Consider the following 14,335-nt stretch of genomic DNA (forward strand, 5'->3'; position numbering starts at 1 on the left):
CCTCGGGATGCCGAAGGCATCGGGGGCGCTGGGGGCAAAGCCCCCAGGGTGCCGAAGGCATCCGGGGTGCTGGGGGCGCCGGAGGCGTCGGCGGCGCTGGGGGCGAAGCCCCCGGGGTGCCGAAGGCATCGGGGGCGCTGGGGGCGCTGGGGGCGCCGGAGGCGTCGGCGGCGCTGGGGGCGAAGCCCCCGGGGTGCCGAAGGCATCGGGGGCGCTGGGGGCGCTGGGGGCGCCGGAGGCGTCGGCGGCGCTGGGGGCGAAGCCCCCGGGGTGCCGAAGGCATCGGGGCGCTGGGGGCGAAGCCCCCGGGGTGCCGAAGGCATCGGGGACGCTGGGGGCGAAGCCCCCGGGGTGCCGAAGGCATCGGGGGGGCTGGGGGCACCGGAGGCGTCGGCGGCGCTGGGGGCGAAGCCCCCGGGGTGCCGAAGGCATCGGGGGTGCTGGGGGCGCCGGAGGCGTCGGCGGCGCTGGGGGCGAAGCCCCCGGGGTGCCGAAGGCGTCGGGGGCGAAGCCCCCGGGGTGCCGAAGGCGTCGGGGGCGCCGGAGGCGCCGGCGGCGCTGGGGCCGAAGGCCCCGGAGCGACGGAGGCATCGGGGGCAAAGGCGTCAGGAGGTCGGCGATGCACAAAACGTAGTTCGTAATTCGTAATCACTTCGTAATTCGTGCATCAATTTCTTTCCGAAACCAGTCGATTCAATATCTTTAACTTTATTTTTATTCGAGTTTCAATTCCTTTTCGAAACCACCCGTTGAAATCAACGGGTCCAACACTAGTATCAGTATATTAAGTGATCTATACGACATTCTTTAACTGGATGATTATTGCTATAAAGATAATTAGCACCAAAAAGCTGATGATACTGTAGCATATGCTAAAAGGAGCCGCCGTTATAATTGGTTTTCGAGGATTATCTCCAGGCTAAGTGCAAGTCGGCTAAACAATGGATGGACTTAGCGGTCGGTGCCGGCACCCAGCCACTATCCGCTAGAATTCTCAGAACTGACTGCGCGAGATCGTGAGACCACATATCTGGTACGTGACTATAGCAATAGGTAAAAAAACGTGTCGAGGAAGATGCCCTGAGCGACCTGTCCTTTATAAGGAGGTACTTAGACCATATCAAGACATTCTGGACGGAGCACTGCCAGTGCGTGTATCTCCTTAATCACCAATAAATGCTGTGAAGCGACTTTGGCCTTTCACTTGGATCATCTACCCACCACTACGCAACAATATCTTCAGCCACCATATTTAGGATTACAACTGAGAATTGAGAGAGACGGTGCTATAAAATTTGTCAATTTATGATTATGAAAGTGGCACATACAACGTTTTTATGGCACTCGGTGATGACACTTATGATGGCACTTAAAACGTTTTGTTCCTTTGATTTTTTTTCTAATGATATCTAAGATGTACTGATAACTCATTGATGAATGATTGTAATAAATCGCAAAACTACTATAATTTATTAATAAATGTTGCGAGAATGAATTTATGACTATCCTGAAAACTTAATTTTCTGTTACATGAAACGTTATGGTTTGGCACCCCTTATATATATATTTTTTTTCATTTATACCAGGAAGACCTAACAGGTAAACCCAATGCGCTTTCCTGGGCAGAAATATTATACATATGATACAAGTATTGTTAATATTATACAAAGTAAATACATAATATGGTCTGATATGTAAATTTTGCAGCATTTTTAAACAAGTCGGCGAAATTCATTAACATTCACAGAGACGTTAAGGGTCAAATTTTTTAAATTTACAGCATTTTATACAATTCAGTGAAATTCGAAAATGGTGAAAACTCGAGATTGGCGGGAAAACGGGTAAGGATGCTAATTTGTTGGAACCGTTTCAATTAAAATCAGATAACTATGATAGGAAACGATCGACTTGGGGGCACAAATCCAAGGTCTGACCAGCAGAAACCAGTGGGATTTGAACCCGTGAGCACTTTGTTCAAAGCGTTATTTGCTAACCACTAGTCTATTCGCAATGCGCAATATGCCCAATGTACACAATGAACATGCATCATGCGTATACATACATATATAGATTTACACACTATTTCTAGGATTGCCACTTGTTGTATGACCTACGCTCATGTTAATAGATTTTAGGTTATTATATAATGATTTTTTATGATTTTATAAAAGAAATGATTTGTAATCATAATAATAATACATAATGATACATAATGACAATGTAAATATGTTTGATATATTATCATCGACGGACATGAGACGAATGTAAAATTTCATATGAAAAATGTATTCTAAATCAAAAAAAAAAAGTTTGGGAATATTTCTCAATTTATTCACCGCGACATGGAAAAAGACAAAAAATCGGATGTTATACAAAAAAGAAAACTCTCAAAGTCGAGATTTATTTTTACGGTGCATATTGGAAAACATCGTATAGTAAACGTGTAGTGGTAATACGTAAAAAAGAACAACATATAAAAAGGGGAAAAACATGAATAACGTCAATACATCGAACACACATTTGCGACCTCTTTTTCACACAACATAAAACTACAAAACAAAAGTAATAAAACAGCCAAAAACCGATACCAATATTTACGAAAAATAACGCCAATGCTAAAAGCCATATTACGCCATTGATTTTTTTTTATTCAAACCATGAAATTACACTCCAAAATCAGGAGCTCACGAGCGAACATGGACACGCAAAGCGCTAACCGACGAACACGGACGCACTATGAGCGTCTTTGCGATTGCCTTACACTTGCTTTAAAATTTACCTTAAAACCTCAATTCTAACTAGTCAAATCATCTAGCTGAACAAAAGCAATCGCGTATTATTTTACCGCCAGCAAATAGCACATTATTTGACGTACATTTATTTACAATATGTTACAATTACTTGGACTGTATTCGTCGGGGGGGTGGTGGCCTCATGTTGAGGGCTTTAAGGGTCAAATTCCGTGACCTTTAAAGCGGGCTTAGTATGTTACAATTAATACAAATAGACATAGCGTAGTGCACTGGTAGAGCTATTGCACAACAGTAGAGAGGTCGTGAGTTCAAGTGCTGGCGAGATCTTGTGGTTATTAAAAACCACAGATCGATCGTATTCAGCTAGAGGTTTTCCGATTTTTCCAACTTATTTGTTGTGACATTTCCAATAAATCAGTATCCTCCCAAATTTAAGTTAAAAGCACCTCGATTTTGTTGAATCTTATAAATGCTACTTACAAAATGTATTTCTTGCAAATTTTTCGTGTATCAAAATATTTTTTGATTATACATACGTGTCTATTGTATCATATGTACTGTTAAGTTTGAAAAATTGTTATTACTTAAATACATATGCACAGAAATAATATAACCATATGTGTCATCTTGGGGTAATTCCTGTCAACATTCGTTGGGAACTTTGTAAACAAAGGGAACGAAGACCCGGGGCGCCCGCTCGGGGGCGAAGCCCTTGGGCGCGCCGGAGGCGAAGGCCCAAGGGGGGGCGCCGGGGATGAAGGCCCAAGGGGGCGCTGGAGGTGAAGGCCCGGGGCACCCGCCGGGGGTGAAGGCCCAAAGGGGTGCCGAGGGCGAAGGCCCGGGGCGCACCGGGGGCGAAGGCCAGGGGCGAAGGCCTGGGGCGCGCCAGGGGCGAAGGCCTGGGGCGCGCCAGGGGCGAAGGCCTGGGGCGCGCCAGGGGCGAAGGCCTGGGGCGCGCCGGGAGCGAAGGCCCAAGAGGGCGCTGCAGGCGAAGACCCGGGGCACCCGCTCGGGGGCGAAGCCCTTGGGCGCGCCGGAGGCGAAGGCCCAAGGGGGGGCGCCGGGGATGAAGGCCCAAGGGGGCGCTGGAGGTGAAGGCCCGGGGCACCCGCCGGGGGTGAAGGCCCAAAGGGGTGCCGAGGGCGAAGGCCCGGGGCGCACCGGGGGCGAAGGCCTGGGGCGCGCCAGGGGCGAAGGCCTGGGGCGCGCCAGGGGCGAAGGCCTGGGGCGCGCCAGGGGCGAAGGCCTGGGGCGCGCCAGGGGCGAAGGCCTGGGGCGCGCCGGGAGCGAAGGCCCAAGAGGGCGCTGCAGGCGAAGACCCGGGGCACCCGCTGGGGGGTGAAGCCCTGGGGCGCGCCGGGGGCGAAGGCCTTGGGCGCGCCAGGGGCGAAGGCCTGGGGCGCGCCGGGAGCGAAGGCCCAAGGGGGCGCTGCAGGCGAAGACCCGGGGCACCCGCTGGGGGGTGAAGCCCTGGGGCGCGCCGGGGGCGAAGGCCCAGGGGGAGCGCCGGGGATGAAGGCCTAAGGGGGCGCTGGAGGTGAAGGCCCGGGGCACCCGCCGGGGGCAAAGGCCCGAAGGGGTGCCGGGGGCGAAGGCCCGGGGCGCACCGATGGCGAAGGCCCGGGGCGCACCGGGGGCGAAGGCCCGGGGCGCACCGGGGGCGAAGGCCCGGGGCGCACCGGGGGCGAAGGCTCGCGCCAGGGGCGAAGGCCTGGGGCGCGCCGGGGGCGATGGCCTGAGATACTATGAGATTGGCCATTATTAAGCGTTTTATATTACAAATACCGAGCAATGCCGGGTAAAACCACTGGTATGTAATAAAAATAATAAAATAAAATTTGTATGTATAGTTGAAAATAGTGACGTATGGCAGGATACTTGTAACAAAATTGTACTTCGTTAAAATATATTAAAATCGTTTCTTGAATTTATATGCGCGATCAATTTTCCGGAATTGATTAGCGCATAAGACATTCAAACTGAATATATTAATCAATATACATAATACAACCTTGAATAAAAAAAGTCCTAAAAGATTTTCATATTCAGGAAAATATTTGTGACGCTATTCATACCAATACAATATACTCAATTATCCGGCATATGAACATACGTATACATATACATACATAAATGTACATATATTTAATTTTCTCATCACGTTTTCGCCAAATTGACGAAGAGTCGTCGTATTTTCTCTCACCATCTCCTTCTATCCCCTTCAATCCCTCATTCCTTCCAGTGATTTGGCAAGATGGGGGGAGAAAAATCACGAATTTTCCGTCAGTTTTTCCGCGAGTCCGAGATACCTGACAATTGCGAAAACATCACGTCGACTATCACGGTTAGCGTTTAACGTTTTTCCGATACGCCGTTAGCCCGACAACACCCTCCTTTCCCGATTTTAACGGACGACCGGCAAGGAAAAACGCTTCAGGACATTTTCCCGAAAAGAAACGAACACTCTCTCTCGAATATCGCATGTCGTACGGAAATGTTAAATGAGTTGAAAATAATTTATTTGATACTTTTTCACGGATCTGTACATCATATAGCTAGTACAACGGACGATATGAAATTTTCTCGGGGGTCGAAAGAAAGCGATAGTCGTAGAGGTCAGTTTGGCTTAATTTGATACCAACCCTAGCTGTGCTATCAAGCGATAAATCGACGCAACAAATTTTCAGTAGAACGAGTATTACGACTATTGGACGCTACAACACAAAAAACACAATATATTTTAACAATTTCGGACCTTAAAGCTGGATTACGAACACAAAAAAAATATGTGAAACTTCATAGCTGCTTATTGATAGCGAGTTTGCACGAATAACAAGGAACATTTTACGTGTATGCAGAGTAGCGGTGCGAGGTGTACGGGGGTAGCGGTGCGAAGTTTGCAGGGGGGGAGGCGTTGTGAGACAATTCAAGTATATATCGAGTGTAAAATAGCATTGCGTTCTCCAGTGGATTATTATTGCCTTCTAAATCTGGATATATGCAGTAGCGTCGCTAGGCCCGTGCGGGGAGTGCGGTCTGCACCGGGTGACACCATTTTTGGGGTGACACCAAATTGTTCACATTGAAAAACGCTAATTCGACATATTCGTTGTATGACGGTCCTCAAGCGACTACATGACTCATTGCGATTTCTGTATATATACAGCTTTCTGTATTTATACAGCTACCGCAAAATCCGTCTGGTGCAGCTATACCTATATATAGCAGCAAATATGAGCCATAATTAACTTTTTTTCGAATTCCTAATAAATCAGTGTATGTACCTAATGATGACGAAGACGCAATCCAGAAACAACGAGTCAACTTAGCTTCTCTCTCGTAAGTCATAACAATTAACAAATATTAATAATTAATAAAAAAAAATATTAAGTGACACCACCATGCACCAGGGGACACCGCCCCTAGTGACGCCACTGGATATATGTATTTTATTTTTATTTTTTATATGTTATATCATAAGTTATAAGCAATTGTAGACGCACCTCAACTATTGATAAAATCGAATAACAATTTGGAATAAAACAATACAAGCCATCATATAGAGAACACGTATATGACAATAAATTGTCGACCGTTTTTGTCGACTTTTGTCGGTTAGAGTGGGAGTTTTTGTTCGGCGAAAACTCAAGGGGCGCAAAACGTTAATCTTTCCCGACCGAAAGTTCGCAGCTAGTTTCAGCCTTTCTTTTGTGCGGTAAAAATAATAAAAAGCTGATCTCTGCCGTCAGGTATGTGTCACACGTCTAGGATTACAGAAGATTGATGATGTCGTGAATGTGACGAGTCATAAATAGATAAGATGAAAATTATGGAATTAATACTTAGACCAGTACTAATAAATTATATAAAAACGGACGCGATGTATGTATGTATGTGGGTGTATATGTATGTACATATGTATGTGGCGAAGGCGTCGACAAGTATGGAGATTAAAAAAAAACAAATTTTAAAATGCCAGGAGTATATGTTGTGCCTAGAGATATTTAATAAAATAAATAAACGCGAACGAGACGCACAACCAATCAGGTGAAGTGGACTAAAACGTTTTATCAATTAGAGCAACGACGATACATTCTGACCAATGAGTGCATTTTAAGCATCCGCTATAGTTAAAATTTAATAATTTGTGTGAAAATTTATTTATGCACGGTACGGCAAATTCTATTTATGTCGATGAACATGAAACTAATCGTTGCACTTCTCCCCTTCTCTTCAACTTTGAGATAGAGTTGGGCATTCAGAAGCAATTCCTATTTCTTACTCAGTGTGTATTTTAGATTTTTAAATTCTTTTTATTATTATGAAATTATTTTCACAATACATCTTATATTTGTTTTAATACCTACTGATCTACTGATCATTCTCTATTTTACAATTTTAATTTAATTTTGTTAGTAATCATAGTTATTATATTATTCTAATGTTAATGTACAACAAAATAGGAAAAAGAGCTCAAAAACCTATTTAGAATACTCAGTGTGTATGCATGAATACGTAGGCTCTACTTCTGTACCTTATGACCTTATGATATATGTATGTATGTATGTATGTACATATGTACGACCTCATCAACGTGTTACATATATTTAATATTGTATATGGAAATATACAATTTGGCGATATGTGTACATATTATATATATATACACATTTCAGTTAGATTTACTATTTTCAGACAGGTTCGTTCTGCGTCTCATAATCGACAGTTTGAATATTTCTTCAATAGGCCGTATTTCATTTTTAATGAGCCGTAGAAATACATTTGAGAACGTCGATGTCTATATTTATGGACAGAATTTGATAAATCGTTCGTTTTGATAATGTTTTAGCAATATTTTGCGTTGTAGCGATTCGTGAAATTTGATCCCGTCTATTCACGGTAGAATGGATCTGGGGAATATCTGTATTTAAATTCAATTTTGTTTTGAAAATCCTTTATTAAAATGATGCGATTGATTGGGACGCGTGTTTACGACAGCGAATCTGTTTCAGGGACTGTCAAACTATTTCAGCAAAGAGCCAATTTTTAAGAGCAATTATTTTACCGTGACGTAATTTACATCACAGCTAGCATACATATCGATGACCTGGTGTACAGTTATTGTATGTCCATTTTTGAATTTTAAGTTTGTAGATGCTGAAATAATTCCGGTTTTCCTTTCAAGGTAGCTAATGTGGTACACATAAATTACCTTGAAAGGTAATTTATGTATACCATAAAAAAAATTTTACATTTTTATAATTTGCGTGATTTGTCACGAAAACGCTAAATTAAATGGTAACGAAAGTGTTTTCTGTCTCTTTGGAGATGTCCGTGAACGTGTCTTTATTTAGAAAACTTATCGTGCCTCTAATATTTTTTTATGTAGACACAGATGGTTGTATTTGTTTTTATTTTATTGGATAAACATTAGAAAAACAAAAAAATTATATTTTACTAACATACCACTTTTAACTTGGGCAGCATTAGCAATTAACTGAGAGATATTGGTGTATTTTCTAAATATCTTAAAAAATTAAATAAAAAAAAGACTTTGTACTGAGGTATGTGTAGCTTAAAATGTTCTAAATGATATCCTCAATTACGGCACTAGAGAAATTATTTTTTAATATGCTATGGATATCCACCATTGGGGTGCATCTATCGTTTTATTTTTTTGATTAATTATTTTTTATAGGAGCTAGGAGCCGCCAAACATCTATAAAATCGCCTCTTTTTTGCACCCACGAAACGAGTCCAGTGTGCTTGTTTAACGGTCGATTTAAAAAAAAAAACGCCGATAGATGCACAGAAAGTATCTTTCTCATACCGATGATGATTTTTTTTTTTTAAATTGGTCCAGTTTTGGAGAAGAAAATAGTAGAATACGAAACCGCGATTTTGTCAATTTAAAATACGTTTTATCTGGTCGAAGCGCAACTGTCGCATTCACTCAATATATATATTGATATATATTCTCACATTCACTAAATATATACATACACTCAATATAAATTTCGAAGAAAGGAACGGTAACAAAATTAAGGTTTCGGGTGTACAGCCCTCTTAAGGGCTTGTACTTATGTAGCTTCATAACACCCTGTACTATATACATATACATACATATGTAGAATTGAATTGAATATTAATAATAATTGAATATTACATATGTAAATAGAATTGAACGTGCAGAGCGTGTGGTTGGCGAGCGTGCATAGTGCATAATGTGTATGGGCAGAGTGTTTGAGAACTATGATGTGACTGCACATATGTATGTGGGGCACTTGCCTTTTGGCAGGTCTAACGTTCAGACGCATAATAAACGCCGTATGATATTGTAAAGTGGGGACATTATAGGGATTATCTGCCGCCTAAAGTGCGTTCGGGGGCTAATAATGGAGACCCCCGAATTGGCCTAGCGGAACTCTAAGTAGTCGGTAGAATTCCTAAAACCCTGAAAGCGTGAGACCGCGAAAGCGTGAGACTCACTTAAAACTGTACGTGCCTAGACAATGGAGAAACAAACGGATCGGGGAAGCTGTAGTGAGCGACCTTTTCTTTTTTAAGGAGGTGCTTAGGCCATATCAGATCATTCTGGAACGAGCGCTGGCTGCGCGTAAGCCTCCTGAATCAGTAAATAAATGCTGTGAAGCGATTTTGGCCTTTCATTTGCATCCTTCACCCACCCCTACGCAACAATATAAATCGGGCCATATCATTTAGAATCACTGGCCCGATTAATAAATAATTACTCAATAAAATTCAATACAAAGCATCAACTAGTTTGACATCTCGAAGATCGCCGATCAACTGACTGGGAGACTTCAAAAAACCATTTAAATTTTTTTCTGAAATTAAAAATAATATCCCCCTCTCGTCTGTCAGTCAGATAACTGGCAAGCCGCACGATTTAACTACGCTCTATATTAAAGATAAGATCAATCATTTTAGTATTTATTTTTACTAAATGTTTTTATTTATTTAATTAGTAGCCCCCGTGCACGAATTTCATGTACCGGACATGTTTTTTGCCGTACACAAAACACGACCGACTGCGCTCACGATTTTTATACACGATATTATTAACCAGCAGCGTGCTCTAGTGGTGAGTGTTGTATTCTTTCGTGCAAGGTGTCAAGGGTTCGATTCCCACTAGAGTCTCATCATTGGCCAGACCTTAGTTAGTCGAGATAAATTAAAAATTCGTATTGTTACATGAAAAATGTTATTAATCGTATTTTTTACGATATTCGTAATGTCTGACCATAGATGTCAGCTATTGTTTCGATTTACATGTGTATCAGTGGCGTGCGGTGACTTTTCAAACAAGGGATGCTGTCTCTTGTTTGAAAAAAAAAACCGACCAATTTATTTTTTAAAATTTTATTTTATTCTTCGTTCCTTTTTACAAAATTCATCGATAACCGCATCATAGAATTTTTTATTGTTTTTTAAATTTGACATTATTTTCTTTTCGATTGCAATTTTAGTAAGACCAGAGAGTCTTTCTTCACTTTGACTACTTCTGGTGAACGTTTTAATTCTTTTCATAGTCGAAAATGATCGTTCAGCCGATGCGCTCGTGGAAGGTATCGTACAAATTAATTGTATTAAACTAAATACTTGTTCCAAAACTTCTATTAGATCATCTTTCACAATTAATTCCTTTACGTCATTTATAGATTTCAAATGAAAATCTTGCGTTGAGTACATGTAAATTAATTCGCTTTTTAATTTCATCAAATCAAATTATTTTCCATAAGTTAGGTGGAGTGATTTAAATAGGATATCTGGAAAATTATTTTCATATTCTTTAAATTTTTTGACGTTAAAAAAAATTAAAAGAAATTTTAAATTTTCGATATCTCGAAATCGATTGGTTGTATTTACTGAAAGAGTTTCTAAAATTTCAGAATAGTGAAGTTTATACGTTGTTTTCACATCTTCTTCACATTCAGCATATTTTCTTTTTCTATTAAAATTTTTAGTTATTACTTTGTTCCACAATGAATCAAAATCGTCTTTTTTGTTATCTAAATATTTTACAAATTTTTTAATTTCACTTACGCAATACGATATGTCAAAGATTTTTTTTTGTAAAATTTCAAATAAAAAATCTGCCGAATTAAATATTGCAGAAAATAAATGCAAATTGAAATTGAATTCAAACTCTTTTAAATAACGATGAAGGACTTCAGCATTTATGACAGCATCAGTATCCCATTCGTCTTCATCATTAATTATTTGATTAAATATTTCCATTAATTCTGTTTGATATTCTAATACCATATTTAAAATTTTGCTATTGTAGTTCCATCGTGTAGGGGCAGCAGTGGGAAATCGTTTTTTTTATTTGACAATCGAGAAGGGAAATTCTTCTTGAAGACTTACAAAAAAAAGTTGAAAATGACAACATACGGCTGAAAAAACGTTTGCATCCGGATATATGGTTAACAGATTGCGACAAAACTAAATTCAATCTCTGAGCGTAACAATGGACAAATAAAGAATTAGGACAAATATCTCGAATTTTTCGTTGCACTCCATTATGCTCCCCGGACATTACAGCCGCTCCATCATACGTTTGTGCAATTAATTTGTCCAAACAACCAAATTCTTCCAAGGTCTCACGTATGTGCTGAAAAAGAGAATTAGCTGTTCTATTGGGACTAACATCGACAAATCCAACTAATCTCTCCTGAATTTCATTGTTTTCATCTACATATCTAAAAATAGTAGATAGCTGAGCTTTGCGACTGATATCTGTAGATTCGTCCACAATTATGGAAACAAATTTTGATGCACGTATTTCAGTTTTAATCTCATCTAGCAAGACTTTTGATATTGCGGATACCAAGTCATTTTGTATATGGTTCGATAATCCAGTAAACACCGTAGAGTTATCTAAATGAGTTTTCAATTTTATGTCTGATTCACTCAACAGATACAGCAATTCAATATAATTCCCTCTATTTTACGATTCCTGGTGTTCAAAATGTCCTCGTAAAGGTTGTTCTTGTTTTGCTAAAAAACAGATCGCGCTTATTAATTTCGACAAAATGTATCTATTTGCAGTAACTTCTTTGTTGTGCATTTCAATATTTGCTTTAAATTGAGCACTTAAAAAATTTTCTATACGAGGTCCCTTTCCAAATTTTTTAAATTGAGCAGCAGAACATATGTGAGCTTGAGAACATTCATGTCTCTTGCGCGATTTACTTAAATTGTTTAGGTCAGAAAATCCAAATTTACTCCAGACATTCACTTCTTGAGAAAATAAAATACATGGCCAACAGAATAATTTCGTTAAGTGAGCACATCCACAAATCCATGAAATTTTTTCGTATGTTTCTGTGTTAAAATACCTTTTAAATGTTTTTGTTTTAGACTGAATATTTAATATTGGTGTGGGTTTGGGGCTCTTAACAATAATCTCCTTTTCATTAAATGGGAGAGAAGCAAATCTTCTTTTCAGCACATTTTCAATTAAACAATTGCAATTATTATTGATCTCGACGACAAGTCCACTCTCATTGTTATTTTCGATATCCATATTAAAGGCAATAATGAAAACTCGTAAGTAGTGGAACAGTAAACTAAAAATAAAGTTAGACGAAACTAATTAAAATGAAAACTTAATTCAAAAGTAAAAAATAACCAACTTACAGTATAAATGATTAACTTCGTCTAAAGAAATGAATCGGCTAGCTTTTTGATAAATAACTTGGGGCGTAGCGTGCGGAAATATCGATCAACAGCGGCTTCCAAGTGAAACTCAATAGATAAGCAAACAGAGAAACCGAATCCACCGTAGAGGTTAAACAAGTGTCAACGCGTCCGCGCGAATAAGACAGCCTCATAGTGCGCATGCGCAAATGGGATCGGTATCGACTCCGAATCCATGACGCGGGCGCACTTCAGTCAGCGTCTACTCGCCAGCGTCACTCGCCTGTGGCCGGCCGGCCGCCCGCCCGCCTATGCGAATCCTTAATAAAAATTATCAAAAGATCCTATATAATGCATCATGTAACAAAAAACACGTGATATGTGAAATATATATATATATATATACTCATAAACTACATCATAATCACGTACATCACTAAGAATACATCGAAGCGAAATTCAAATATTTATTAAAAATACTCTTGGCTTTTTAAAGTTATAGGGGATGCGCCGCATCCACCGCATCCATGGACCGCACGCCACTGATGTGTATATATGTAATAATTATGTATTTAATATATGTAATATATAATTTCTCGAGTCATAATCTGTTTATCACACTCGCCGCTTTGGAGAAGTCTGTTATGCGAGTGTGCATGATTAATTGAAAAATTAAAATTATTTTTTTTTTTTTTTTCATTTTGCGACTTAAACTGTATTAATCGTTGTCAATAATGTAACAATAAGTTACTTTCTTTACTTCTAAACGGCCACTGATTGGACAATGCCAACAGCCGTAACGTTTCTCCTACAGTTGGTTCCATATTTTTCCACTCCAAATTTAAGCCACCTGATTAAAATTGAGAAATCCCACGACAACAACCTTACCTACGTCATACTACGTGTAAAATTTTAATTAATACACGCCGTCACCGACTTTGATACCTCCGGAGTCAAAGTGACGCGACGAAGGTCGGGCTTATAATAATATCCCGGGCAGGTCTGGTGTACGTACATATGTATGTATTATATATGTACATACATACATATGCATAATAGTTAATTCGTAGGTACGCATATAAGGGCTTTATCATCAGAGATGCCCTTTGAACGAGCTGGGTTCCCGCTTCTAGGACGAGGCGACCGTAAATTAGTATTAGAGGGTAGGTCGCAAACTGCGCTACCTATTCAATATTTCAGCCCTCGGTACGTAACAATCGAATGCGATTGCATAGTTCTCTGTTTGTTTAGTGTTAGTATTTAAGGATCGGCTTTTTTTCTACGTTCCTAACTAACTGCGACAAAAGACGAATCGTCGAATATCGTGTGCTATGTTTAGTCTAACTGCAAAGTCGACCTAGGTAAGTGCAATGAGGTGCACAGGTACAGAGCCCAGAGCGAAAGAAAACCAAGTTTTATTCAAAAAATTATTAACCATTAAAAAACATGTTAAATTTGTCCAAACATTCCAAAGTTTTTATATTAATTATGAGATATGTAAGCCTAAAATTGTAAAGCTAGTTAAAGTTAAAATTCTTTAGTGGTTTTCCATAGTATCTGAAGAATACAATAAAAAGTTGGAAGAATAATTTTTTGACACATTTAGTCCAGGAATTACATGCTCTAATATACATATATGTAGGAATGATTTTTAAACGAGCCGAGCCGTATGTGTGGTTGGTCAAACTGAGACCGGATGCGTGTTGTTATGGTCACTTGTTGGAGAACGAGCCCGAAGATAACATGTACAATAAATAGTCTGACACTTAATCTGTGCGTTTCGCTTGGAATCCTTCACATCCGGATCCTATATATATGTATTTATTTAAGTTTAAGTTTGCACCATTCTGCCACAATGGTCGAAAAAACACAGAGATGAGAAAAATAAAAGTATATATACATGTAGATATATACAC

At 40.0% G+C, this 14,335-nt stretch overlaps 2 protein-coding genes across 2 annotated transcripts in view; both read right to left on the bottom strand.

The window, feature by feature from the left end:
• Window positions 1-14,335, bottom strand: part of LOC143916882 (uncharacterized) — a 357,016-nt gene that overhangs the window by 323,091 nt on the left and 19,590 nt on the right. The gene's annotated exons all lie outside the window — the stretch shown is intronic.
• Window positions 11,109-12,616, bottom strand: LOC143916973 (uncharacterized). The gene is made up of 2 exons (XM_077438321.1): window positions 12,420-12,616; window positions 11,109-12,349 (listed from the first exon to the last, which is right to left on the bottom strand). The coding sequence occupies exon 2, from the start codon at window positions 12,304-12,306 to the stop codon at window positions 11,728-11,730; it is 579 nt and encodes a 192-aa protein (XP_077294447.1). The 5' UTR covers window positions 12,307-12,349; window positions 12,420-12,616; the 3' UTR covers window positions 11,109-11,727.

The sequence above is a fragment of the Arctopsyche grandis genome, chromosome 9 (genome assembly GCF_051622035.1).
Source record: "Arctopsyche grandis isolate Sample6627 chromosome 9, ASM5162203v2, whole genome shotgun sequence".
NCBI classification, from domain to species: domain Eukaryota; kingdom Metazoa; phylum Arthropoda; class Insecta; order Trichoptera; family Hydropsychidae; genus Arctopsyche; species Arctopsyche grandis.